Genomic DNA, 27,861 nt, shown 5'->3' with positions numbered 1-27,861 from the left:
ACATTGCTCTGTAGAGCTCTTCCCTATGGATGCTGTCATACGCGGCTTTAAAATCGATAAAGAGATGGTGGGTATCGATTTGAAGTTCCATGGTTTTATTTCAAGATCTGCCGTAGTGTGAACATTTGGTCGATAGTGGACTTTCCTGGTCTAAAGCCACACTGATAAGAACCTATCAGGTTGTTGAGGAACGGCTTCAGACGTTCGCATATTACGGCAGAGAGGATCTTATATGCAATGTTAAGGAGACTGATGCCTCTGTACTTGGCGCAATTTAAAGGGTCTCCTTTTTTATGTATCTTGCAAACTATGCCTGAGATTCCACTCATCAGGTATGCTTTCTTCCGACCATATTGTTCATATACTCCCGGTGCATGCTCCCTACAAAGTCATCGCCTGCAGCTTTAAATAGGTCAGCAGCGATGCCGTCAGCTCTAGCAGCTTTTTTTGTCTTCAGTTTAGATATAGCTATCTTCACTTCGTCAAGGTCGGGTAGGCGGAATCGTTGATCTGCATCGCTAAGGCTGGTTGGTTCTATCTCCCTTACAGTGGAATTCGTCATCGCCGTTATATAGTTTAGAGAAGTGGTCTTTCCTTATTCTCAACATAGACTGTTGTTCTGCAACGACGTTCCCCTGATCGTCCTTACAGGCTTCTTTTCACCCCTCTATCTCTTCGATCGCGTGCTTCTCATGCTCTCATTTTTTCTATCTAAGAAGCCTCTTCTGCTCGTAGAGCTCGCGAGCAGCTCTAGTCGTTTTGTGTAGCTCCGTTTTGTATACCTGTTCTTTCGCTGCGTGCGCTTGTCGGCATTCTTCGTCAAACCAGGGGTTTCGCTGTGGTGGCCGATTGAAACCTAGCACTTCAGATGGCTGCAAGGCAATGTTGCCACTGGTTTTCAATGCTTAATGCAGGCAGCATAGGACTCCTTAAGAGGTTATTAGAGACTCGATCGGAAAATGACATGGCAGTCTCTTGCGATTGTAGCCGTCTAACTTCGATTCTTCTCACAGTACTTCCTTGTTTTGGCTTGGATCGGGATATCCGTAGCCGTACCTTGGCTACAAGGTAGTGCTCCGAGTCAATGTTGGCCCATCGGAATGTTCGGATATCCTGTATACTGGAGAAGTGTCGTGCGTCGATCACAATGTAGTCAATCTGGTTGACGGTTGATTGGTCAGGAGATTTCCATGTCCCCTTGTGGATATTGAGATGTATGTAACTGCGTACTAGCTACCAGAACATCTCGCCCCGCAGCGAAATCGATCATCCTGAATCCGTTTTCGGAGGTGGTGTTTTGGAGGCTGTATCATCCTATTATGCCACCAAATATGTCTTCTCTTCCTAGCTTGGTATGAAAATCTTCTAATCTTCTAAGACTAGACGACGTGTAAAAACTACATAATTATGTACCTGTGACGTCAATTTGACGTCAGAACAATGTCGTTTAATTTACATATCGTCTAATATACATCATTATGTCAATCGCATATCAAACATACATTTATGTCAACAAATAATTATAATATATTTCCTTTATGTCCCAGACTATGCTAGTAAATGTCATTTACAATAAATTATTTGTTCCCAAAAAATTCCCCATAATATAATATGTTTATTTTTTAAGCCAAGTGTAAGCTCAGCTTCTAAAATAACTTTCATATTGAATTCATATCTCATAAATTCATATGTGTTAGTATAATTCTAAACAAGCTGACGTCTTTTGAATTTCTTGTCTCGTTATATTTATTTATCATTTGTTTAGAATTCTCGCTTTCTGCATTGTTTAAATGTCAAAAAAGTGATAATCAAAACTTAAAACGGAGAAGAGATGAATGTCCTCAATTTGATTTGAAACTTTTTTTTTTAAACAAATCTGTTCAAGTGTTTTTCGATGGAATGAAACCAATTGATTTAAATTCACAATTAGAAAATATCACCGGTGCTAAAGAAATAACTATTATTAGCCATGAGGGGCTAAAAATTGACCAATTAGCTGCGAACTTTGACCAGGTAGGCATACAATTCTTCTTCGAATGAGAAAAGAAAAAGTTTATTTAGATGGTTTTGGTGTTCTCACTGTGTTCTGGATATATTCAAGTTGGAAATTTTAACTATCCAATATCTAGAGATTGTTTTTTAATTTTTTCCCATTTCCAAGTCTGAACAAAACAGAATGGTTGTATCGTCGGATGAAGTCAGAGGAACCACTGCAGCCTCATTACACATGGAAACCTTTATCACCAGCACAGCCTTCAATATTGAAGCTTCAGATAATTTAGGGCATTTAAAAGTCGGGAGTAGTGAATTTTATACGGGAAACTTTGAGACAACGGATGGCAATGAAATTGCCAGAACAGCAACAACAACTGATTTGCAGCCTCGTTTCGATGGCTCCGAGAGTAGTGAGAATAATTGTATGTGTCCGGAAGTCTTTCCGATTCGATGCAAAACCACCAATGCAGAACTGCATCGCAATAAGTTGGGTTCGGGTGCCCGTGGCGAGTGTATAAAATACAAAGAGAAATGGTTCACTCCGAGCGAATTTGAAATTTTCTGTGGGCGCGGATCGAGCAAGGATTGGAAGCGATCCATCAAGTACGGTGGAAGGAGTCTACAGTCGTTGATTGACGACGGGCTTCTGAGGCCGCATGCAACAAATTGCAGCTGCAATGTTTGTTCTGACGATATAAATGGTAAGTTGGTTTTTATTGTATTTGATAACGTTTATAGCTCTAATCATAAATGATTCGAAAAGTTCCCCTGTTTCACCATATAGCACTATAAGGTCCAGTTGCTGATACGAAACACATACATATAATATTCAATAAAAAAAAAATAAAAAGATATATTTAGAAATTCAGGAAAGGGTCTTACTCGCCATAAATGTTCAAGAGAGGACTTTACTACTCATTTGCCTTCTAAGTACAAAGAAGCAGATATTTGCAAGAGTTTTTTACGTTTAATTTTAGCGCTTATGTCTAAATTTAAAGCGGTGTCTAGGTAGATAAAGTCCTTAACTAACTCAAAGTTATAGCTGTCCATGATGTTTGGTCCAAGACGTCGTCGTTCAATGTTCTTTCTTGATAACAGCATATACTTGGCTCGCATTGAACACTAAAGCGAGCTCCCTTCGCAATGCTCCAAAACGATCCACTGACATCTTCCAATTATGTCAATATCGTATCCGTGTATTGGATGGACCTTTGGAAGATTGTGCCTCTAGTGTTGACGGATAGGTAGAGCACAATTCTTTCCAAAACGATGTTAAATAAGTCGCATGACAGTGCATCGCCTTTCTAAAATATTTTCTTACATCAAATTCATCGGTGAAACCTTTTCCGACCTTGTTAGAGCAGCGTGTATACTCCATCGTCATTCTGCACAAACGGATAAGTTTTAAAGGGATGCCAAAACTAGACATTGCTCTGTAAAGCTCTTCCCAGTAGTAGTGGTAGTAATATAATCACCCTGAATTATGCGTTTTCTGTAGTGAAGTTGATTGTGGAATAGTTCTTCCTGAAGACCGCTTGAAATTCATGAATGATTTTCTCCTTATCTACCCATTAAATAAGTCTGTTAAAAAGCACTGCACCAAAAAGTATTTAAAAAAGATATTCCTCTATAGTTTGTCGGGTCATTACAATCACCTTTCTTGTGCAGTGGAAATATTATTGATTTCAAATAACGCCCTGGTATATCAGCATTTTCAAAAATGCGTTTGAATTCAGATACAAGCGCTGAAAGGAATTCACTCGTGCAGTTCTTATAAAATTCAAATGAAATGCGGTCGTCTCCTAGGGCTTTGTTATTTTTAGAGTTAAAGATTACATTTTGAATCTCATCTAGCTACCGGTGAATCTAGGAATTCATCAACAATCCAGGGTGCTGCATATTGAAATAGGTAGGAGATTTGTGTTGTGTTGAGCAAGTTTTTAAAGTGATGTTTAAGATGTTCCGTGCAAGCTTAGTGTGATATTGTTTTATTTACCATTGAGATGCTTAACAGCTTTCCAAAACGCTGCTGGGCATTTTGCTTTGTTTAAAAGGGCATACATTTTTGAAATGCTTATTTGCTTCTGCATAAAGTGTTTTTAACATATTGGTGTTGTTCTTTCTAACAAGCTTGAGAAATGCGAAAAAGCTCTTTCCTATGATGGTGTCATACGCGGCTTTAAAATCGATAAAGAGATGGTGGGTATAGATTTGAAGTTCCGATGACTGATGCCGCCAGCTTCAACAACGATATAGCTATCTTTACTTCATCGAGGTCCCGTAGGCGGAATTGTTGACCTGAGTTGCCTAGTTTGAGTGGTTCTATCCCTCTTACAGCGGAATTCCTCATCGCCGTTATATAATTTGTTTTTACCTTTTGTTAAAACTAACGAACCTCATTCTTGTTGTGACATCCCTCTATCTTCTCGATCGTGCGCTCCTTATGCTCCCTTTTTCCATCTAAGCAGCTTGTGGTTAAAAGCGATTTTGCCTCCCTTTGTAGGCAAATAATTAAAACAGAAACCAAGCTTATTTGAAAGCCTTTAAATTTCTTATAATAGACATAAGTAGTTTCAACTGCACCTTAATATTCCAAGGCCCTCGCGAAGATGTGAAGCCTGTTATATTGGCCACGATCAACGTACACAGGCGTTTTAAAATATTTGGAAAGCCGAATTCTTTCCTGGCTTTGTATAGTTTTACCCTGGCTATGCTTTCGTTTGGCCATAAAGTTTATAAACAGACGGTTATTTAAAATATGAAATTCTATACATTTTTTGATCGTTTGCTTAAGGATAAACATCTGATGGGTTGTTGAATTTCTTGAGATGAAATCACACTGATACAGTTTGATGATAGTTTTAGCATATTCGATCTTGTACGATAGAGGAGAGAACTTTATAGGAGGTACTCAACAACGTCACTCTATAGTTCTGCACTTTGTAACATCTTCTTTCTTGTGTATGTAACATATGATACCTTTTCATGTTCCCATACATGCACTTTACTTTTATGAACAGCTCGATGTAAAGCTGGCCGCCATGTTTAAACAGCTTTCCAGATATGCCATCGGATTTCGGGGCTTTGTTTTGTTTGAGGCTTTTTACAGTCTTCTCGAGCTCTAGTTACATTTTCTTCTTGAAGTGGTAGAGCCTCCAATTCTTAATTGAGCTGACCGTTTAGCAATTCATAAAAATAAACTTCCCATCGCTCTAGTATGCCTGCAGGATGGGTAGTCATGTTATTCCCTCCGTCCTTACAATATGTGCAGCGTGGTGAACGCTGCATAATGTTTGGGACGGACTGGTAATACTTCCGCACCTGGTGTAGTGAGTTAGTTAGTTAGTTTTATTGACTTCAAAAGACACAATAACAAAACATTATAGACTTTTGTAAGATTACACAAGTCTTTAAATGGTTTTGGCCGAAGGCCGTCTACCAGACTGACATTTTTTTTTTAAATTTATGTATACGATTAGATACAATTCAATAAAATAATCTTAATTTTTAAACTTTTAAAACCTTAAAAATTTTCCTCAACTATTCTGGTTCTATAGCGAAGAACGTTCAATGAGTATTCATACAGAAGGTCCCAACCTAGTTCTCCATTCAACATGTTGATCGTTTCCTCTAAACCGAGTATATATATCCCAAAATAGCGCTTTCGGAACTCCTTAAGTATTGGATAAACTCCCAGGAAATGAAATACATCTTGGCGTTCTTTGCGATTGCATAAATCGCACAATATTTTGAATTCTGGACGGTGAGGAACGTAGTTCACCTCTTACTTTATGTAACTAGCTGATTTTTTGTGTACTGTTTTTGGCCAAGAAGTAGGTGTTGTGGTTCAAAAAATGGTTAACTTTACTGTAGTAAGATTTGTAAATAGATGCTTCAGCTTCAACTTAAGCACCTCGATACTTTCGTCTGCTGATATTGAAAAAGTAGTTGAGCATTCAATTGCCAGTTTCTTCCACTCTCTTCTTCTAGATTCAAGTTAGATGTAATCAAAACTCTCAAGTACTTGTATTCCTTTACTATTTTTATCTGTTCTACCCTAAACGTCCACTTCTACCTCCTGGAATATCTCCCACAAACTTTTCTGAATATCATCATTTTTCATTTAGAAAGATTTTCTTTTAGACTCCATGTTTTGCAATAAATTTGTATTGTATTGTATTTTGTATTGTATTTATTTATTATCATTAAGCATTTTAAAACAAAGAGTCTTATTTTTAATACTTATTATGTTCAGATTTAAATTTTATCAAATTAAAAAGAGGAATCAAATTATTATGCTAAATTTACAATTTGCTTGAAGTTAAGAGAAAATTTATTTTTAGATAAATGGTCATGATGAAAAATTAAATAACATACATTTTTAAATTCTAAGACAAAGTGATTTTTATTTTGGAAACATTTTCAGCATTTGTATAAGTTCTTTAAAGAGTTCTCAAAACGAGTGCTGCTGTGTATCCCTCTCAGGTTAGCAGGCAAGGAGTTCCATAGGGCAACAGCGTGTACAGAGAACTGTTGTTTTGAATTTCTGAATTTGAAAGAAGGGACAATTAGAACATTACTTCTTTGTGATACTGGGAATCTAAGCCTTTCGTATAGATATTCAGGAGATCTAGTATGAATAAGTCTAAAAAGAAATGTCAAAGTTTGATAGTTTATGTAGTTGTTGAAGGTCATGTTGAAAACACTACTTGCTTGCATCGAAATATGATCGAACCGTCGCATGTCATAAATAAAGCGAACAACATTATTAAACGCGACTTGAAGTTTTCGTTTATGAGCGCTGTCAAGGGCACAGAAAATGGGACTGCCATAGAAAAGTATTGGTAGGACAAGAGATTTTGCTATAGTCATTTTTGTTGAGACTGGAAGACAACTGGCAGATATATATAAAACCAGCAAAGCAGCATATATTCGAAAAACGGCACAAGTCAAGTAATCGTCCCATGTAAGTTTCTGGTTAAAAACAATCCCAAGATTCTTAACTGTTCTAACATAGCTTAACGTTTTTCCCTCAAGTTCAATACTAGGGAAATAAGAAGTATCTATTGCAGTGTTACTGATGACGATTGCCTGACATTTCTTAGGGTTAAGTTTAAGATGATTCTCCCTGGACCACTGGTTTATACACATTAAATCTTCATTTATTCTGGCAGTTGCGTCTTCAACCATGCCGATTTTGTAGCTCAAATGAATTTGAACGTCGTCAGCATACATATGAATTTTGCAATGCCTGAGTACAGATGGAAGGTCATTATTGAAAAGTGTGAATAAGAGTGGTCCCAAAATCGATCCCTGGGGTAGGGAGGAAATCCGACAGCCTAGAGTTAGCAAAAACAGCCTGAGTTCGATGGCTTAGATACTGTGCTATGAGGGTTAAGGCTGAGTTTTCAAAGAAGAAGAAAGAACTCAGTTTTTTCAGAAGAATTGTATGTGAAACAGTGTCGAACGCCTTAGAGAAATCAAGGAGAACCAGAGTTGTGACTTTATTATTATCGATTTTTTGTCGTATGTCGTCGCTTATCTTAAGAAGCGCAGTCGTACAGCTGTGTTTCGGTCTAAAGCCAGATTGCGTCGGTGTAATTAAATTCCGTGTTTCCAAGAGTGCTGTTATCTGCTGACTAACGATCTTTTCGAACGCTTTTGAAATGAATGGTAGGATAGAAATTGGTCAGTATTCTTTTTGTTGCGAATTAGACTTTTCAAGAATTGGCAATATTTTTGAAGCTTTCCATAGTGCCGGGTAACAGGACTTTGTTAATATTGAATTAAAAATATGTGTCAAGAAAGGAGATATAAAAGTAAGAATAATTTTTACAAACTTAGGATGCATATTGTCTAGTCCAATAGCGTCCGATTTTATGTCTTTTACGGCCTTAAATACCTCAACTTCAAAAACTCTTTTAAAACTGAAACTTGAGAGAAGCTCATTACTTCTTTCAAAGTTTGTGTCAAACGCAACACCATTATTTGTGTCAGAAACAGAACTTACGAACTGTTTGTTTAGTTCATTTACGTCACAGTCATCCTCAGCAATCTTTTGTTTCGTCGTAATACCAAGAGATTTTATGTTCTGCCACAGTGTTTTGGAAGAAACATTGTTAAATCTCGACGCAAAAAATCTTCGCTTCGAATTTATGATTTGAATATTCACTGCATTTCTTAACGTTTTGTACTGCATGAACAACAGTGGTAACTTGAACCTTTTCCAACGTTTGTAAGCTATATTTCTTTTCAGAATAAGTTTATCAATGTAACTAGTGTACCATCCTATTTCAGAGTTTTTGATTCGCACGTTTTTAATTGGCACAAAGGTGTCAAAAAGGTCATTAATTTTGTTAGAAAAGAAATAAACTTGCTCATCTACGTCTGAGATGTAGTATATATTTTCTAAATTAGAGTTATATATACTTGTTACCAATGATTGCATATCGATTGCATTGAAATTCCTTAATGAAATGCTTTCTGTTTCTGAGGTCGGATTTAGGTTAATGTTATAAAAAGCGATAATTAAGTCATGCTTGGAAAATCCGGGAACATCAAGCTGCCCATAGAAGTTCACAAGATGTGGTTGATTGACCAGGAATGTATCAAGTAGAGTGGAGCTAGACGAAGTAAAATGCGTGGGTTGATCAGTGTTAACTGGAAAAAGGTTGATGGATAATAGATTTTCGTTAAAATTTTTGGTCCTACTGTTATGTTTCAATCAATCAATCAGACATTAATTGGATGCACAAGTGACTTCTATAAATAGGTATTGCAATCCACTATTATTGTCTGTACTCCTTATTAACTTGCTTTTGAAACACTTTTTTATGAAAATAGCCACTCCCCCTCTCCTAGAAACAGTACGATCAGATCTGAAAACTTTAAAGTTACCGGTGCTCAATAAGCAGCTATCAACTTGTTCGGTCAACTTGAAGCCTATTTATCGTTAGCTGCATCCCTTCTATAGTTTCAGCTAAAAACACTATATAGTCCGCGAACATCAGTCCTGGAATATTGTTTCCTCTTATATCAATACCACCTTTCACCGAATTAGTTATGTCATTTATGTATGGGATAAAGAGAAGAGTACTTAAAACGCATCCTTGCTTAACGAGATTCCATTCCAAACTCGTGCAACATTTTCTTCTTACATGACTGTTTAGTTGAGATTCGATATTTATAAAGCTTGTAAAAAAGTGCTTCCCGGGGAATTGAATCGAAGGCTGCTCGAAAATCCACAAAAAAAGCGTAAAGCTTTTTTCCTTTACTCGTTGAGTCTATTATATAATACCCAGACAAGGATCTTTACTGCTGTATTTAAAAAAGAGATGCCTCTATAATTTGATGGATCTTCAAAATTGCCTTTTTATGTAGCGGAAAAATAATTGCCCTTCGAAAACTGTCGGGGACGTCAGCGGTGTCGAAAATTATGTTGTACTCTAAAGTTAGAAGCCGAAAGAAATTTGATGTAATATTTTTACAATATTCATACGGTATTCTATCTTCCCCTGGTGCTTTATCTTTTTTTGCTTTTTCAATAACTAACCTCATTTTGCGATATAGGCGCATCCAGAAACTCATCAATTATTAAAGGTGGTGCATATTGAAAAGATGGTGCTATGTGTGAAGTGTTAAGCAAACTTGTAAAATGGATTTTCAAGCCTAATAGCTTTCCAGAACTCCATTGAGTTTTTCACAGTGTTTACCATTTCGTTGTTTTTTTCGTCAAAATTTCGCTTTTCTGCTTTACAAAGATTTTTGAATTTTTTGTTTGCTGTTGCATAGAGGATTCTATTATTGGTCGTTCTGAATAATTTCAAGTACGGAAAAGATAGGTTCCTAGCTCTCATGCAATCACTGTCAAACCACTTTTGCTTATTTGCCAAAACCTCCTTTTTTACCGATGTTTTTTGGGGCGCTGAATTCTTGATAATGCTCGTTAACATGTGCATGTCTAGATTAGCATTCAAAGTTATTTGAGTTTCGAGCTGTCTGTTTAGAATAGCTCTCTATAGCTGTCTTCCCATTGAAGCTTTAGAAGAAAAGTAAGGGCAGGTTCTGTTGTCTTCCTACGAGATTTTTTCATTTTAAAGGATACCTCTAGCGTCATGTGATCCGAAAATGTCTTTACTCCTACTCTAAAACCATAAAAAAAGAGGAACCAATCTCCAGACAGAAAACAATAATCGATGACTGAACCAGCTGTTCCGCGGATGAAAGTGAGTTCACCATTGCGATCACCTTCACAGCTTCCATTTAGAACTCGACAGTACACAGCATCTGCCAGCTCAAGAATTTTGGTCCCTTTTGAATCGCACACCTCGTCCTTTGATTTACGATTGCAATGGATATGGGTTCTGTCTACTCCACCGCACCTAGTGTACCTGGTTTAAGTTCTGAGCTCTTTGTATTTCTTTTAGCGTGCACACGTGTTAGGTATGAGATTGTTCAACATTCTTAGGTTTCGTCGCTAGTTTCCATTCAACATCGAACCATTTGCTCCGATCTCGGCTAATGATGCCAAAGATGGGGTTAGTAGCACTAATTACAGTATTTTTAAGGCGTGTACACTTCTCTTTTGCGTCCAAAGAAGTTACTGATATTCTCGTTGGGTAGGGTAGTCGTATTGATCCAAACCTGATCGGCGGATGCAATACGTCTTCGTAACTCTATTTTTTCGACTTTAGGTTAGGTTAGGTTAAAGTGGCTGCGCATACAGAACTCACACACTTAGGCCAAAAGAAAAGGCCCATTGTGACACCACATAAATCTAGAGAATTTTTTCCTACTAGTCGAACCATTTTGAGCTTTTTATAAAGCGAAGAAGATACTTGATATCCTTACTAGCTAGTTCACTGGGCTTAGCGAAAAGGTAGTCTCCCAGATGAAGTCTGCGTCTTAGTGAAAGAGCAGGGCAAGTACAGAGAAGGTGAGAGATTGTTTTCTTTTCTTCCCCATCCATACACCTCCTGCAAAAGGCATTTGAGGCTACACCAAGTCTTTTAGGGAGCTATAAAGTCTGCTTTGAGATAACGAGTCTTTAGAGCACTTTACGTCCAGTGAAGGCCAATTGAGTTTTGTATCTGCTTCTTTTAGCAGAAGTTTCGCCCTTTCCGGTGAAATAGGTATGTCGGTTCCATTTTTAGCGAGTTCATCGGCTCTACAATTTCCTGTGATGTCTCTGTGGCCGGCACCCAACAGAGGTGAATGTTAAATTACTGCGCCATCTCCATAAAAGACGATCGACAATCGAGGAGTGTTTGAGATTTGGTTGAGACCCCGTCAAAAGATTTAATAGCAGCCTGACTGTCAGAGAAGATGCGGATATTAGAAGTTGATATCACGTTTTCTCTTAGCCAGGAGAAAACCTCATTGATCGCTAAAATGTCCGCTTGGAAGACGCTACAATGATAAGGGAGGCGTAATGAGATGCTTAGAATAAGCTTTTCTGAGTACACACCACTATCAACTCCCTCATTTGTCTTGGATCCATCTGTATAAAAATGAATGCTTTTGTCATCCAGGAGTTTTTTGTCTTCCCATTTATCTCTGCATGGAATGGATACTTGGAAGTTTTTTTTTTCCAAATTGGGGTTTTGGAATAGTGTAGTCTATGTTCTTTGGTATAGAACCAAAGAGGTTCAGTATGATGGAGTGTCCTACATTGTTATTAGTCCATGAAGCGTTGAGTCTTATAGCTGTACTCGCTGCCACTTGTTTACTGAAGATGTCGAGGGGTGTAAGATGGAGGAGAGTGCTTAACGCTGCTGAGGGTGTGGTTCTCAATGCCCCGCTTATGCAGAGACATGCAGTGCGTTGGACTCTGCTGAGTTTGTCGTAGTATGTGAGTTTCTACAGTGAAGTCCATCATACTGCAACCCCGTACATAAGTATTGGTCAGATGACCGATGTGTATAGCCAGTAGGTTGAAAACCCCATTTGCTTTCTTGCAAAGGAAAAGAACTGCTGTAGCTTTTTTAACTCTTTCATGAATATTAGGTTTCCAACTTAATTTATCCGTGTAAAAAGGACGTGGTCTGTTTTTTGAGGATTAATACTAAGTCCGCAGAACACCACCTTGCGGAGTGCCGCTATGACAGACTTTTTGTACAAAAATCCCCCAACTTAGATTTGATGATCCTGATTTTTAGCATTTGATTAATCAACTCACAGAGTGAGTATTCGACGTTTAGGGTCGTCATAGCAGGAATGATAGCGGATGTGTCAACGTTGTTGAAAGCGCCCTCAATATCCAGGAAGGCCACCAGAGTGTGCAAGCCTGTTTCTACCGATTTTCCTTTACATATATGGATATCAATCAATCCTTCCAGAGTTTTGAGAATAAATGATGATAGGCTAATAGATCTTATATCTTTAGAGTTGACATGCGAGCATTTGCCCGCGTTGGGAATGAAAACTACCTTTCTCTCCATCGCTGAGGTATATAGACCACATCTAGACAACTTTTGAAGTTAATCTCAATGATGGGCAAAGTTATATCGATGGTATGTTGTAGCTCACCTGGTATGATTTGATCTGGACCTGGGGATTTATAAGGTTCGAAACTGTTCAGAGCCCATGTTAAATTTTCTCTTGTAACATGATTCTTCGACTTTATATACTATGAAAGTAATATTCCAGCTGACTATAACATTTCTTGAAAATAGATTCTCTCGCGGATTCCAAAAATTTGTATTGAAATTTTTCACCTCAATTTTGAAGAAGTTGGTAAAGGAAGTTTCAAACTGGCTATATTTTGTAGCGATAGCTCAAAATTGTGGTTGCAAAACATTTTCTAATTAAATCTTTTGATCCAAAAGGATCCCTGGCTGATAATGTATTTAGCTATCTTTTTGGAAATTCTGTTGCCACTCCATTACGCTAGCTGGGTTTAAAAGTTAAGCATACAGTTATTTTGTCGAAAAACAAAAATATCTTCTTTACTTCTTCTTCTAAATTTAGGTTCAAATATCTTAGCTTTCCCATGAACTATACCAAATTTAGTTGTCTACACTCCTGGCCAGGGCTCTAAAGTAAAAAGAACATATATCGCATATTTCATAGTGAACTCGTATGTATTTTTAATCTGTTAGTTTCCTCAGTCATACATTTGTACATGCAAAACAAATACATTCGTACATAACTTAAAATGTATGTGGAATTCAGCTTTTAATATGGTTTATGGTTCGAATTAGCAAACGGATCTAAGTCTCTCACTTCGTATCTATTATAACATGAATGTTTTGTGTGTTTATTTTTATGTTTCATTTACAAAAAAGGCGGATCAGGTCCCGTCAGACTATTCACTCCTTACAAACGAAGAAAAAGGAACCGGGAAAGTCAAAGAAACGAAATGTTTCAAAATAAAACAACCAAAATAATGCCCAAACAGAATGACCATAATTGTGTAACATTTTCACCAAGTGAAGCATCATGCAATGCTCTTACAAATCCAGACGTATTTCTAGACCCAACAAATCAAAATACATTAGGTATGTATTTAGCAAATAAAATCATCCCAACTTTATTGAATGTAAATCATTTAAAAAAATATTCTTTTAGGTCTTCATTTCCATCACCAAATGCTGAACAATTTAGAAAATGTCTGTTCAACTATGACCAAAGCAACAAACGATTTCAAACGGATAATAGCAGAAATGCAAAGCGCATATGATAAAACAATTGATCTACTTAGTAAACAGAAAAACCTTCTGCAATCGAATTCCAAACCATCAGATGCTTCGATGGTAGAGCAACAAAATGTCTCAGGGTCCTTATTAAGCAATGATTTACTTTCAACGAAAAAGGTAACAATTAATTCGGTTGTTTCTTAAATATTTATAATAATTTTTGTTTGGTTTTTTTTTTTTAAGTGTGCAAATTGTAACCGGGAAGCCCTTGCTGAATGTTCTTTGTGTCGAAAAACTCCATATTGCTCGATATTTTGTCAGAAAAAGGATTGGAATTCACATCAAGTTGAATGCGGTCGGGGTCCAATGCAAACAGCCGACCAGATTATGTTGCTTGTGGACGAGCAAGTGTAATGCAACAAAATTAAAAGAGTGCACCTTACACCAACATCATACCCATAATAAAATATTAGTTTAATCATTTTTATTTAGTTATAGTAACCATTTGAGTAAGACAGTCTTTTTCTGTTTTTCTTCTTTTTCTTTTCTAATAAATATAGAATACATCGTTATAAGTTGTTGTTATGATGTTATTATTTTTGTGGTTTTTTTCAAAATCCTTCATAGCAATTAAAAAATAAATTAAAATTGATAAAGAAAAACCAACCAACAGAGAATATGATGAAAAATTATCGATTTATTTTAAGATATTTTATTGGACAAGAAACAAAAAATTATAAAATAAATACAATTTATACTTTAAATGCAAAAATAAATTTATTTATATTGTGTTTTTAAATTTTAATACAATTTCATATTTCTAAATCCTTAAGGTGAAAAATGTAGCTAGAAAAATTATTGCATACACAGTAGTTGCGATGCTTTGATTTAATATTGATTCAGCAGTCGATGTGAAACAAGGATCTGAGCCAGCGCTCGATTCACAAACGCACACTTCGACCTCACGTCCAGTTGTGTATTTTTGAGTGTAACATCCATTGGAGACATTGGCCTTGGCGCACATGTATGTTATGTTTTCAACTGTTAAAATAGGAAATATAACCAAAATTTAGAACAAATATTGTTTAATTGGAACAAAAAAGGGAAATGGGCAAAAGTATATATGGGACTTGGTCTACATGGTACCTAGAAACGAGATAAATAGAAATGATCACGAGTATTGCGTATGCCCTAAACAAAGCGACCAAAACAAAAGGAAGAATAGTTTTTATAATATACTGCCTAAGCCCCCGTAGAGAGTTCGCTTGGGGAGATAATTCATTTGATGCTGACTAACAGAATAATTAACTCGAAACTGGGCAACTCTTCTGGCAGACGATGAAATCTTAACAAGATTTAGATAAAGGACTAAATTGGAAACGCAATGTACAGGAAAGAGTAAAAAAAGCTATTGAGCTCTCTTTTCTTGCAAAAAAGCTATTGGTAATACATGGGGCTTAAAACCCAGAATCACGCATTGGCTATACACATCGGTAATCAGACCTATTTTAGTGTACGGTGTGGCAGTATGGGACTGCTTGAGAGAAAGATATAAACCGCGAAAAAATAAATAAAGTCCAACGTTCAACTTGCCTATGTATAAGAGGATCTCTTCGCATGACCCCATCTGCGGCACTGGACACCTTACTCTACATATTTAGCAAACAAATAGTAGCGAGCTCTGCTATTCGCCTCAAAGCTTCGTCGCAGTGGATTAACAAAAACATTGTCCACTCCGTAATTCTTATGTATTTAGAATCAATTCCAAAGCACACAGACTACACCATCCCCCAACTGCAATTCGACAGAAATTTCCAGATTTCTATGCCTACCAGATCTTTTTGGGAGGGTAGGACATTCTTGGAGGATGAGTCAATCCATTTTTACACAGATGGGTCAAAAACAAAAGAAGGGGTTGGTGGAGGTGTGTACTCTGAACGACTGAAATTAAGTCTCTCATTGCCTAGCAAAAATGCTCGTTTCAAACCTTCCCAGTGGGTGCCGGGCGGTAATGATCACCACAGTTGTCTTGGACGTTGTCAAGATGGAGATCAGCTAAGGTCAGGTTGAATTGCTGAAGTTTCCTACTCCTTAATAGTAGCAAGCATTAGCAATGCAATTTAACCATAGATACGGGGTCCCTAATTTCAGTGGTGGTCGGTTGTGTGAGCGTCTTACATAATCCGTGCCGAAGAATGAAAGGCTGGGGGGCGAACCAGTCGCTAACGAATTCATTCGGATGCCTTGGCAGGGTCCGTCTTATCTTCTGCCTTACCCCGGTATATAGGCTCTGCCAGGGGTTAACCTCTTTTTTTCGACCTACTTGTGGGACCAAAATACAAGAAACTTAAACAAAATCGACGAAATAGGCATGACGAACGTAGAACCCTCCACAGACTTGAAGGATGAACCCAAAACCACAGAAAGTATATGCAGTGCTATTCATAGCACTCCTATACTTCCTAAACCGTATGCAAAACCGAAACCCTCGATTAGCAGTGCAACTCGAGGAACCAAAAAACCATCAGAAGGCGCTCTTCTCAGGAACCGCTTTAAAACGGCCTCTCACATTCTTGCCAAGATTGCCAAAAATGAAGAGACCGTAGTGATTCATAAGAGGGTCGCCCAAGATAAAATAAAGTACCAGAAAGTTGTTGATGAATACAACAATCTTCTGGCCAGCCGATAAAAGGCCGTTAAGCGAAACAGATATCAGGTAGAGATCTGCACGTCTCAGAAAAAGAGCAAGCTTGACGACCGGACAAAGCCAGTGAAAGCACCATCTTCTGGGGCAGCGCAACTTCGTACTCTTAGTTAGGTTGTCAGGGATGACCTCCACGTAGCAGTTCTGGACGAGCTCTCCACAACCCTAGTTTTGACTCTTGCGATATGCTCAGGGGGCATAGGGTAATTAAGTGTGCTGACAGGTTTTCTAGCGATTTCCTTAGTGCAAGCATTGCTAAGGTTAGCAATGACTGGGAGGGCTTGAAGCTCAAGCTTATCCCAGCTAAGGACATCCTTAGATAACCGAAGGCTCGCATTTGGTTACCGGTCATGAGCATAAAGCCAAGCGAACAGGACCTGATCCGCGGTCTTCAGAGGCACGATTGGGCTTTAGTTAAAGCAGAAGATACGCAGAAGACCAGCGCCTCTTACCTTCTGAGGATTAGCGAGGATAGTCTAGGGGCTCTCGAAAAGGCCGAATACAAACTCAATTTTGGCATTCTTATGCCAAAATTAAAATTCTGCAGAGTCAGGGAACAGACACCGACAAAGCTGATGACAACGTCGAGGTTGACGATGTTATAAGCGGAGTCGAGATCCCCAGCGAGTTGCCGGGCTCCAGCTCTGCAGCTAAAAATAATTAAAAAACGCGCTGACGGTCATCCAGATTAATCTGAAGCACTCTAAGTGCGCTTCAGATAATCTGAGAGTTTTCCTTAGGGAGGATAACTTCGACATTGGCGTTATTCAAGAACCGTGGATAAACGGCCTCAAGGTGCGAGGCCTCCAAGACAACCAATACGACCTCTTTTATAAAACCGCAGATCAAGACCAAGGTAATCCCAGAACTTTTATTTTAGCTAAGAAACATTTAAAAGGTTTTTTATGTCCAAATTTTAGCACTCACGATCTGAAAGTTGTCAGATTTAAAGATAAGAATACACAGGGTTTGCTGTTGGCCTCTTTTTACTCTGCCCATAATGCACCATCACCTCCGGAGGAGGTGTGCAAAATCATAACCGAAGCTAACATGAAAAAGGCAAACCTTCTGATCGGAGGCGACGCAAATGCTCGGCATACCCTTCGGGGAAGTTCTGTGATCAATGAACGAGGTGAGTCCTTTGAAACTTCTATAAGTAAAGCTTTTAGAGTCTCGTGCCCAGTTAAATATAGCCGTAAATAAGAACAAATTAACTTTGTTTTGTGTTTGGGCAAATTTTTAATTGAATTATAATTTGATCAGTAAAAGATGAAAACGGAGAAAAATACATCGGCCTAGATTTTATTGACTGTTTTTGTTATGGTTAATAGGAACAAATTTATTAAAGGATTTAAGTGGAAAAATTCTGTTAAAATGCGTCTGGCAAGGGGAAGGCTGGAAGCAAAACGTCTTGGACACACAATCAAGACAATTTTTCTGATTTTTTGATGCATCATTTATGTGGTTATCATTTCGACCCAATCTCGCATTTTGGCGGCCGTCTATCAAGGGAAAGGCTGAAAAAAAAACGTCTGGAAACACTTTTTTGACATCAGGGCACCATCTCCTTTTGTTTATATATCCATTTAAGTGGTCAAAGTGATGACCCCAAAATCGAAAAAATTACCATTTTCGAACGCCTCCCTCCCCGGCTAAAAAAAACCTGCCAGACGGGTGAATTTGGCATAATGTTGCGTATATCTACACATACATGTATATGCTGCCGGCTCTTAGACTATAATTTTTGATCTCTTATTACCAATTTTATAACTTTTGTGAACACTTCAATCCATCGAGCTGCCAATTTTCCAAATCAAGTCCCATCGTTTTACCTTGGTCTGTTGTTGATTCGTGGCGTACAAGGTACAAGGCGTTTGAGATGAATATTGTACACGTTAATTTAAATTTTACGCTAAGGAATTAGTAAATTTTTTTAAAAAATTCTGAGGATTGAGGAAACTAAAATGCCAAATACCAAAAGCACTAGAATAAGAGAGATTCGATTCTACAAATGTAATAATGTACATTTTTAACAAAATCTTAGTTACACATAATAGAAATTTATTTGGTATAAAATTAATTTAAAAAAAAAAAACTATAAATGTGTTGTTATTGAATCTTCAGCTGAATATGATCTTTTACAAATTAATGCATTTTATAACAATCTCAGTCGTATTTTAGGCCTGGTTTTTTTTACATTTTCAGATAGAACTATGCACAGGTATAAATACAAATATTTGTCCATTTTTTTCAAATTCCATTCACCATTTAGCTCCTTGTTTTAATGTTAAATCTTATGTAAATGTTAAACCTTGTGTGAAAATTGGATTTCAATAAAGGTAATTTTTATTCGATTAGTAAGATAAACATATTTCCTTGGAATTATATTTTTGAAAACTAAAGTTAAGTAACTTGAAAGTATTGAACGTTTTGTACTTAAAGTTGTCATTTGAAAAAATTCCAAACCTGTCTGGTTGAATAAAAGACTATGCAATTTCCATCAAAATAAAAGAACAAAGCCATTGTTTTCTAAAACGATATTTGCGACTTCAGAAGGTATTCGATGTATTAAATAAATTCCTTTGCAAGGACTATATAATTATAGTACCGAATTTAATCTCAAGAAAAATAGCAAGCGCTTCTGGTGATTTATCAAAAGTAAAAAGCGCTCAAATGGGATTCCCAACTGCATACACTACTCAGGGACCTAAATCTAGTGATACTACTGAAATGAATAATACGTTTCCAAGTTTTTCCAGTCTGTTTACTATTCTTTAATTACATGTGATGGCCTTTCTTCAATCATCCCAGTGAATGAAGTCAATACTATATAGTTCCTTAATCTTAAGCCGTTGTAAGAGCCCTATGTGATATTGAGAGTAACGGGATTTGTATTGAAATCTTGTTTACTGCTCTTTCAGAACCATTAACGTGACTATTTAATGAATCCCTGAGAACGGGCTAACTTTTAAATGATTGGAAAGTTTCTTATATTATACCCATACGCAAATCGAGACCCAAGCAAGATGTTAACAACTTTCATACAAAAAAAAAGCTCTCAAAGTTTTCGAAATTATTTGAGAAAATCTCGGGAAGATCGACTTCAAATGATTTAACCATTCTATGCAATAAGATCACAACTAATACCGTTTTTAAACCAATGAAGTTGTTAATCTATAACAGTGAAGTACTTTATTTATTTCATAAAGAAGAAATAATTTAAAAAAAAAAACTAAAATGTCTTACACGTCTCGTGAATATGCTATGATGCATTTTAAATGGGCAAATAATAGGACCCTTTAAATTGCCCGACACACTAAATATTGACAATTATTTAGAATTTTTGCAAAACAGAATGTGTTTATTATTCCTCTCGTCCTGCTCCCGACCATGTGGTTTCATGATGTCCAGCCCATTGTGGAAGAAATGTCGGAAGTTTTTTGAACAGAACTTTCTCCGAGCGGTGGATCGGTCGTGGTGGAACAATAATATAGGCCCCTAGGCCACCTGACTTGAATCTACTAGATTTTTTTGTTGGGGTTGCCTAAAAGAGAAAGTTTTTGCCCAGCCAACTGAACTTAGGCAGAAAATTGAAACTGCGGCTGAGAAAATAAGAAGCTCAGGACATGGCAGACGTTTGAAACGACAGTTTTTAAAACGTTGTCGAGCATGTTTAAAAGCAGGAGGAGGACATTTCGAACAATTGTTCTAAACAAATATACGCAGAAATATACCTTTTTTTTAAACTTCCGAACAAAATTAAACACCTCCCTACCTTTTTTGATCATGCTACTCCAAAATTCTGGCCTTTTACAAAATACAAATCCCTGTTTTCAAAATGAAACAAATAGTTTCATAAATTGCATTCAACCATTTCTGTGTGCGAGTAATGTTGTCAGGGATGGAAGCAACCTTCAGTTTTAAGCCGAATTCGAAAAGCTAGTTTGAAAAAAGCACTTTTCATGTCTAGAATTAGGTACTCTGAGGATTTGTCAATCCCCGCAAAAGGCAGTACCCGGGTACTACAATAGTTTTCATTGCAAAACTGATATTGATACATTTTTGAGTGAGCCCTATAAGAAAGAACCTGGTTAAATATCTCCGTTTAGTAAGTATAGATAAGCTTGTACTAAACTAAACAAAAATTAGTTTGGGGGATACAAGATATTTCTAGTGATGTAATTCAAAATTCTAACAGAAACACATTTTTTGTATATATGTTTTTAAAATTGTGACTTATTAAATTAAAATGCTTTTAACTTCTGAACCAAAGCTAGCTTTGTAATGTTTTATACCTTTTTGAAAAGCTAAAAAATCAAGCAAGTTTTAAAAAACAATAACCAATATTGTGTTACATGATTTTTTAATAAAACTATTTTAAAGTTCGATGTAAAAAAATAAGTTTGGCAAGAATATGATTTTAACTACTAATATTTTGCAAAATAAGGCCGAAAATTGAAATTATTTAAATGCAACAATATAGAATGTTTATTCAAAATTGTAAAATATTAACATATAGTAAAAACAAAAACCATTTGTGGACAGGGTGGTTGAAAAAACGACTAAAAGTAGGTGTTTTTGAAAATTTCATTAAAACAACCGTTACTCGAAAACCGTTGAGATGCGGTATAGACAAGTTACCAAATTCTTGTAGGTCATGACCTGACCATTAATCATATACAGTTTGGATTATTACTTATGGGGCACCCTAATCTTTAAACGGTCTACAAAAAAAGGATCTTGGAGTCATATTGATGAGAAACTAACTATTTCCATCCACGTCGACTTCATTGTTGCAAAAGCTAACTTCTAACTTGGTTTTATGTAACGTAATTCCAAACAATTTTTTATATAAAATGATGTAACTTAAATCATAAATGGTTTGAATATAAAAATTGCTGTTTTATATAAAATAATTGTATTAAGCTTACCCGCCTGGTTGTAAATATAAGAATATTTAATACAGGATTCACCACGCACTAAACGACATCCAATTTCTAGCGGTCTCTTTTGATACTTTCTCCACATTAGCAATGTGTTAGGCTCCTTACTGTTGGCTTAAATTATAAGATGAAGATTAATTAACGCTTTTTTGTATTACCTCGCAATTTAGGAGTAATTAAATAAAAACTGAGTTGTTTAGAAAAATGTGGAAGACTTGGATAAGAGGTGTCGGTGTATATTGATTTTGAATTCTTGAACATTGCAATGACATTGAAAGATGGAACGTGACAAGGCATTCCATATTCGTGTAGTACGCCTAAAAAATTAATCTGTGTACTTCATGGTAGGGGCGAAGTTGGGCTCATGGTAAAACTGATGGACATTCCTAAAAGCGCTAGTATTACGGTGAAATTGCTTAAGAGAGGAAAAAAAAGGGTGATACAAGAAACTTTACCACGATTGTCGAGAGATGTAATCGAGTTGATGATTTTAATATCTTGACTATTTTAAAAGCTCTTCTTTGAAAAGTGACTAAGGAGCTTGATTGAGTTTCTGAAGCACAAGTTTTAGCCAGATCAGATCGTCTCAAAAAATTTAGGCACCTTGCAGCATTGTTTGCCGACATCACGCATGTGATCGGTGATGCACACTCCGAGGATATCGAGATTTTCAGTTTCGTTGATGCAAGCGTACTCATATGAGATAGTGGCAAGGATGGTATATCTTACTTAAATTATGAAAGATAGCATTGGGCTTTCGAAGAATTAATTTCCACACGGTTTCGTATTTCCATTGTACAACAAACTTCTCCATTTAATCGTAGCTCGGTCCCCAGCTAGATGTCTCCAGTTTCGCGCTCCAAGTTGGGTGAGGTCACCTTCCACTTGTGCGCGCCACCTGATCCGCGGTCTTCCTCTACTGCGCTGTCCTGTGGGTGCGGATTCGAAGACTTTCCGGGACGAAGCATTGGTTTCCATGCGCTCTACGTGACCCAGTCATCTTAGTCGTTGGACTTTTACTCTTCTGGCTAAGTCTACGTCACTGTACAGCCCGTACAGTTCGTCGTTCCATCTTCTCCTCCACTCCCCTTCGATGCATACGGGACCGTAGATCACACGAAGAACTTTTCTCTCGAAGTGACCCAAGGTGCTTTCATCCGCTTTTGTCATGGTCCATGGCTCTGCACCGTATAGCAGGACGGGGATGATAAGGGTCTTATAAAGCAACACTTTGGTCCCTCGAGAGATGACTTTTCCACTAAATTGCTTTCTCAGTCCAAAGAAACAGCGGTTAGCAAGAGTTATTCTGCGTTTGATCTCAGCGCTGGTGTTGTTTTCTGCGTTTACAGCGGAGCCTAGGTAGACGAAGTCCTTGACTACCTCAAAGTTACGTCTGTCGATTGTGACGTTTTGACCAAAACTTCGGTGGTGTATGTCCTTTCTAGACGACAGCATGTACTTTGTTTTGCCCTCATTAACCGTTAAACCCATTTTTGCCGCCTCTGCATCAATACTCACAAAAGCCCCATTGACATCACGCTGAGTTTTTCCGATTATATCAATGTCATCAGCATATGCCAGTAATTGGACAGACTTTTGAAAGATAGTGCCTCTAGTGTTGACGTATGAGCTCTGCACTATTCTTTCAAGCACGATGTTAAAAAAATCGCATGACCTTGTCTAAAACCTTTTTTGACATCAAAAGGTTCTGTTAGGTTGTTTCCAACCTTTATGGAGCAGCGTGAATTCTCCATGGTCATCCATGGTGGGATGCCAAAACTAGACATGGCTCTATACAGCTCGTCCCTGTAGATGCTGTCATATGCGGCCTTGAAATCGATGAAAAGATGGTAGGTGTCGATTTGGTGTTCTTGAGTTTTTTCCAAGATCTGCCGTAATGTGAATATTTGATCAACTGTGGACTTTCCTGGTCTAAAACCACACTGAAAAGGACCTATCAGGTTGTTGACGATGGGCTTTAGACGTTCACATATTACGGCAAAGAAGATTGCAGAGAAGGTGCAGTTTAGAGGGTCTCTTTTTTTCAGGATCGGGCAAACAATACAAAGGTTCCATTCATCGGGCATGCTTTCTTCCGACCATATCTTACAGATAAGTTGGTGCATGCTCCTAACCAACTTATCTACAGCTGCTTTAAAGAGCTCGGCATTCAAGCCATATGCTCCAGCGGCTTTATTAAACTTCAACTTAGATATGGCAATCTTTACTTCGTCTAAGTCGGGAGGACGGGATTGTTGGCTTTCGTCGTCTTTATTGAATGGATCATCCTGCCTGACAGCGGAATTCAGTTCTTCGACGGCGTTATACAGTCTGCAGAAGTGGTCCTTCCATATCCTCAGCATTGACTGCGGTTCCACTATGATGTTTCCACTTTCGTCTTTGCAGCCTTCGGTTCTAGGTTTATGTACCTGTGAATTTCGTTTCACCTGTTCATAAAACTTTCGAACCTCATTCCTGCTTTTATACCTCTCAACATCTTCGACCGCACGCTTCTCATGCCCTCTCTTTTTCCTTCTGAGAAGTCGGCGTTCCTCTCGCCTCTTCTGCTCATAGAGCTCACGAGCAGCCTTCGTCCTTTAATGCAGCGCCGCTTTGCGTGCCTGTTGTTTGGCTGCATTTTCCTGCCGACATTCCTCATCAAACCAGGGGTTCCTTGTTGGTGGCTGTTTGAAACCCAGCACATCAGAGGCGGCTTCTCTGATTGCATCTTGGCAATATTGCCACTGGTTTTCGATACATTGTGTTGGCGGCAGAGAACTTCGAGAGAGGTTACTTGTAACTCGGTCGGAAAAGGATTTGGCGATCTCTGGCGATTGTAGCCGTTCGACGTTGTATCTTCTCCCAGCACCTCCCTGTTTTGCCTTAGGTCTGGAAATCCGAAGTGCTACCTTGGCTACAACGAGGTAGTGGTCCGAGTCGATGTTAGCTCCTCGAAAAGTTCGTACATCCATAATGTTGGAAGCGTGTCTGGCGTGTCGTGGTCAATCTGGTTGACGGTAGATTGATCTGGAGAAGTCCAAGTTCCTTTGTGGATGTTGAGGTGTGGAAAACGCGTACTGGCTACCATGACGTTTCGCCCCGCAGCAAAATCTATGAGCCTGAGTCCATTGTCGGAAGTGTTGTCGTGCAGGCTGTTCTTCCCAATTATTCCACCAAAGATGTCTTCCCTTCCTAGCTTGGCATTAAAATCGCCCAAGACTATTTTAATTTCGTAGCTAGGGCACTGCTCATATGTTTTGTCTAAGAGCTCGAAGAACATATCTTTGGTGTTATCGTCTTTCTCTTCTGTGGGGGCGTGCGCGCATATCAAGCTAATGTTGCCGAATTTAGACTTGATGCGTATGGTCATGAGGCGCTCATTGATGCACCTATAGCTTAAGACTTATTGCCTAAGTCTGGCTCCGATGACGAATCCGCATCCAAATAAGCGCTGTTGGTTTTCGTGGTAGCAGTCACCATAGTAAATATCGCAGTTTTTCATCCTCTTTTTGCCCGGCCCATCCCATCGTATTTCCTGGATGTCGGTGATATCTGCTTTATATCGTTCTAGGGCCTCCGCTAATTCTTCGGCCGCACGTGGTCTGTTAAGGGACCTAACATTCAACGTGCATATCCGAAGTTCGTTGTCCTTTATTCGTTTGCGTTGGTTATCAACAGTAAATCCGTCCGTATCCGAGGCTTGTTGGTGCTTCGCAACTATGAAAGCTTTTACGTGGCCAGGAAGTCACCCCGACGCACAACCCCCAACCTGGAGGGCCAGATCCTAAGTATAACTCCAAGGATGGGGAGCCGGATAAAACCACTCCTTACAGGCCTGGGCTCCGAATAAGTCGAAGAAGCCCTATAAGGTGTTCACTAAGTAGTTCAAACTTAATGGAACTGTAGACGCCACCGTTGATTCCATCTCGGGAATTCCTCCGCTGCCGTCTGGATAAGGAGAGGTGCCTTAGTGGAAACACCTCTCCCCACCTCTCTCGTTTGCTGCCCCAACAACTTTCCACTGGGGTTGGAACCCAATCTCCAGTTGAGGTACTAGGCACCCGATGTTCAACACGTGGAGGTGAGAGTAGGAGTTGATAGACAGAGGTTGGTTTTAAGAAAAACCTGTGGACGCTTGTGTCCTCTTGAATGCACATGTCTTATTGTCTACCATTTGAACATCTGTTCCACTTTTAGGGGAGATGAATTATGAAATTACCAGTTTATCTTTTACTACGAAAGCTGTTTATTAAAAAGTTTTCGTTCCTCACGCTAAGAATTAATCAGTGTTTAGAAAAAAGGAACTTTAGTGCTATCGGTTGATAATTTGAAGGAGAAGAAGGTTTGCCTTTTGAGATTGGCTGAACAAAAATGCTGTTTTCTAACTACTTGGAATGAGCCCAGACGAATAGAATAGATGGAAAAGCTTACGCAGTGGTTTTGCTAGCGTGGAAGAACACCTCTTCAAGCCGAATGCTTAACTGATATTGACTATTGAAAAATTGATATTTGATTGGATTAAATTTAACGGCTAAAGAGTGTTTCTAAGATCAAAAAGTTTTTCGGATTAGAAATATAAGCATACGCACGCAGCATACGCAGCTGTTGAAATACCTGACAAAAACCTGGCGACCACACCCTTTAAAATTTGACCCTTTAAAATTTGACGATCTTAACACTCTTTAAACAAAAATAATTTTAATGACTTTACAGCTGAATGAAAAACCGGAAGTGCAGGTAGCATAACAGCACGAATACTACTAATATTATTTGTTATAATGTAAGGCTTTGCAATAAGAGTTTTCATATACCTCATCGTGTTTTTTGCCGAAGAGGAGCTGCGTGGAAAATAAAGTCTATGCCAAAGCTCCACAATCGATTAAAGTTCTTAAAGATGAAATACATAAAGCTATTAAGTACATGCAGCTGCAAATATGCGAAGTGGCGGTAGAAAATTTCAGGGAAGGAATAAAGTGCTGAAAGAGTAGCCATGGCAGAAATTTGTTTTTTCCTCTTTAAAATATTTCATTGCTGATTCATTGATTTCTCTACCAACGCTAGTATTTTTTAATATCAATATAAAACCTCATATTGGAAACCCCAAGCCTACGAGCTGTAATCTAAAGTTTTAAAGTGTTGTAAAGATGTGAAGCACTGTTATTTTAAAACATTAAACTCACTTGTTGCAACCAATGGTTTTCGACATGGAACATTTTTTAAATCCCCTTTAAATGTTTCACACGTCAGATTTTTGATATCACTATCTTTGTCAAATTTTTCGCCAAGCCAAGTAAAACGAAAACAATAAGGGTATTCACTTTGTTGTGTTGATGGTTGTTTTGTTGTTGTTATGACTAAATTAATAAAAACATAATTAACAATTATTCTTTATTTAAATGTATTATTATTTTGTATGCAAACCTTGCTGATGTGAATTTGTTAATAAAGTTATCAAAAATATTACGAATAAAATAATTAACTGTGCCATACTCTATGTATTTATATCAGTAACTACTCGAGATCAAGACTCTTGTTTTATTGTATACTGCATCATTGCTGTCAACTTATGATTCAAATTCCAATTAACAAGAATACCTCTGAGGTTATCTATAGTTATTGATGACAAAATTTTGCAGCCTTATCTTATCGATATCGATCAATTCAATGGGAACAAAATTCACTTTATGTATTTACCTATTCGTTTCTGCCGATAGGGAATACTTAGTTTTATTTTACACGTAAGAATCATTTATGAGCGTCGCAGCGTGCTTTGCTGCCTTTAAGCTATTAAAGAAAAATGGTCTTGTTTTGGTTTTGTTTGAGCTCGAAAAAAAAAACAAAACATTCGTCACTTCAAAATTTTGAGGCCCTAATTCGAGTGTCAAAAATGGGATGATACAAACAATTTTGATATGGATTTTTACTTTTTATACTTTGTGGAAGTTGTGTAACTGAAAACGGAAAATTCCTCTCTACCAGGGACTAAACAAGGGCCGAAAGCAAAGTATTAGCAAGCATTGCAACAGTTCGAAGGATCACACAAAAAAGTGATGCTATCAAGAGAAGAAAATTAAAAAAAAAACCAATTTTGAGGCAATTGCCAAAGGAGCATCTAATGAATTTCACATGAGACCATGTTGATTGGAGCAGTAAATAGAAACGCGTTGTCCTTTCAAATGAAAAACAATTTTAATCTTGACTGTTTCGATAGTTAAAACTTTTATTTCCATGTTCTGAGAAAGGATGAGATTATTTTGATAAGCATCATAGACATACATATGTACATCAGGAGTAATGGTGTGGGAGCTATAACTTTATACTGAAACAACTATAAATTTTTGCTGAAACAGTCATTTCCAAAAACTAAATTTTTGGAGTTCTTCCTTTAATTTTTCAACAAGACAATGCCCATCTACACTTTCAGGGTTGTTAGAAATTAGATTGAATCAGAAGACGCATTAGCAATAATTTACATGTAGCGATTGGTATGCCCGCATTTGCCAAACGTCGTGGAATGGGTTGTACTGTACCATTCCTGGCGAGTTTATCTGCCTTTCAGTTTCCTAGAATGTCTATATGGCTC

At 37.7% G+C, this 27,861-nt stretch overlaps 2 protein-coding genes across 2 annotated transcripts; one reads left to right on the top strand and one right to left on the bottom strand.

The window, feature by feature from the left end:
• The first annotated feature begins 1,799 nt into the window (after positions 1-1,799).
• Positions 1,800-14,415, top strand: LOC129940668 (deformed epidermal autoregulatory factor 1). The gene is made up of 5 exons (XM_056049070.1): positions 1,800-2,013; positions 2,162-2,696; positions 13,281-13,493; positions 13,564-13,808; positions 13,875-14,415. Exons 1-5 carry the CDS (start codon positions 1,900-1,902, stop codon positions 14,043-14,045), a joined length of 1,278 nt encoding a protein of 425 aa, XP_055905045.1. The 5' UTR covers positions 1,800-1,899; the 3' UTR covers positions 14,046-14,415.
• On the bottom strand, positions 14,356-26,845 carry LOC129940669 (uncharacterized). The gene is made up of 4 exons (XM_056049071.1): positions 26,700-26,845; positions 26,459-26,632; positions 21,267-21,392; positions 14,356-14,672 (listed from the first exon to the last, which is right to left on the bottom strand). Exons 1-4 carry the CDS (start codon positions 26,764-26,766, stop codon positions 14,452-14,454), a joined length of 588 nt encoding a protein of 195 aa, XP_055905046.1. The 5' UTR covers positions 26,767-26,845; the 3' UTR covers positions 14,356-14,451.
• Between the last annotated feature and the right edge of the window lie 1,016 nt (positions 26,846-27,861).

The sequence above is a fragment of the Eupeodes corollae genome, chromosome 1, assembly GCF_945859685.1.
Source record: "Eupeodes corollae chromosome 1, idEupCoro1.1, whole genome shotgun sequence".
NCBI classification, from domain to species: domain Eukaryota; kingdom Metazoa; phylum Arthropoda; class Insecta; order Diptera; family Syrphidae; genus Eupeodes; species Eupeodes corollae.
This window is presented reverse-complemented; position numbering and strand designations above follow the sequence as displayed.

Excerpts from the sequence above, each read along its gene's own strand:
- LOC129940669 (XM_056049071.1), bottom strand. The coding sequence starts at position 26,766 with ATGGCACAGTTAATTATTTTATTCGTAATATTTTTGATAACTTTATTA. Across the intron at positions 26,633-26,699 it reads AACAAATTCACATCAGCAAG|TCATAACAACAACAAAACAA; the intron begins GTTTGCATACAA and ends TTATTAATTTAG. Across the intron at positions 21,393-26,458 it reads AAAACCATTGGTTGCAACAA|CCAACAGTAAGGAGCCTAAC; the intron begins GTGAGTTTAATG and ends TTATAATTTAAG.
- LOC129940668 (XM_056049070.1), top strand. The coding sequence starts at position 1,900 with ATGAAACCAATTGATTTAAATTCACAATTAGAAAATATCACCGGTGCT. Across the intron at positions 2,014-2,161 it reads TAGCTGCGAACTTTGACCAG|TCTGAACAAAACAGAATGGT; the intron begins GTAGGCATACAA and ends CCCATTTCCAAG. Across the intron at positions 13,494-13,563 it reads AACAAATCAAAATACATTAG|GTCTTCATTTCCATCACCAA; the intron begins GTATGTATTTAG and ends ATATTCTTTTAG.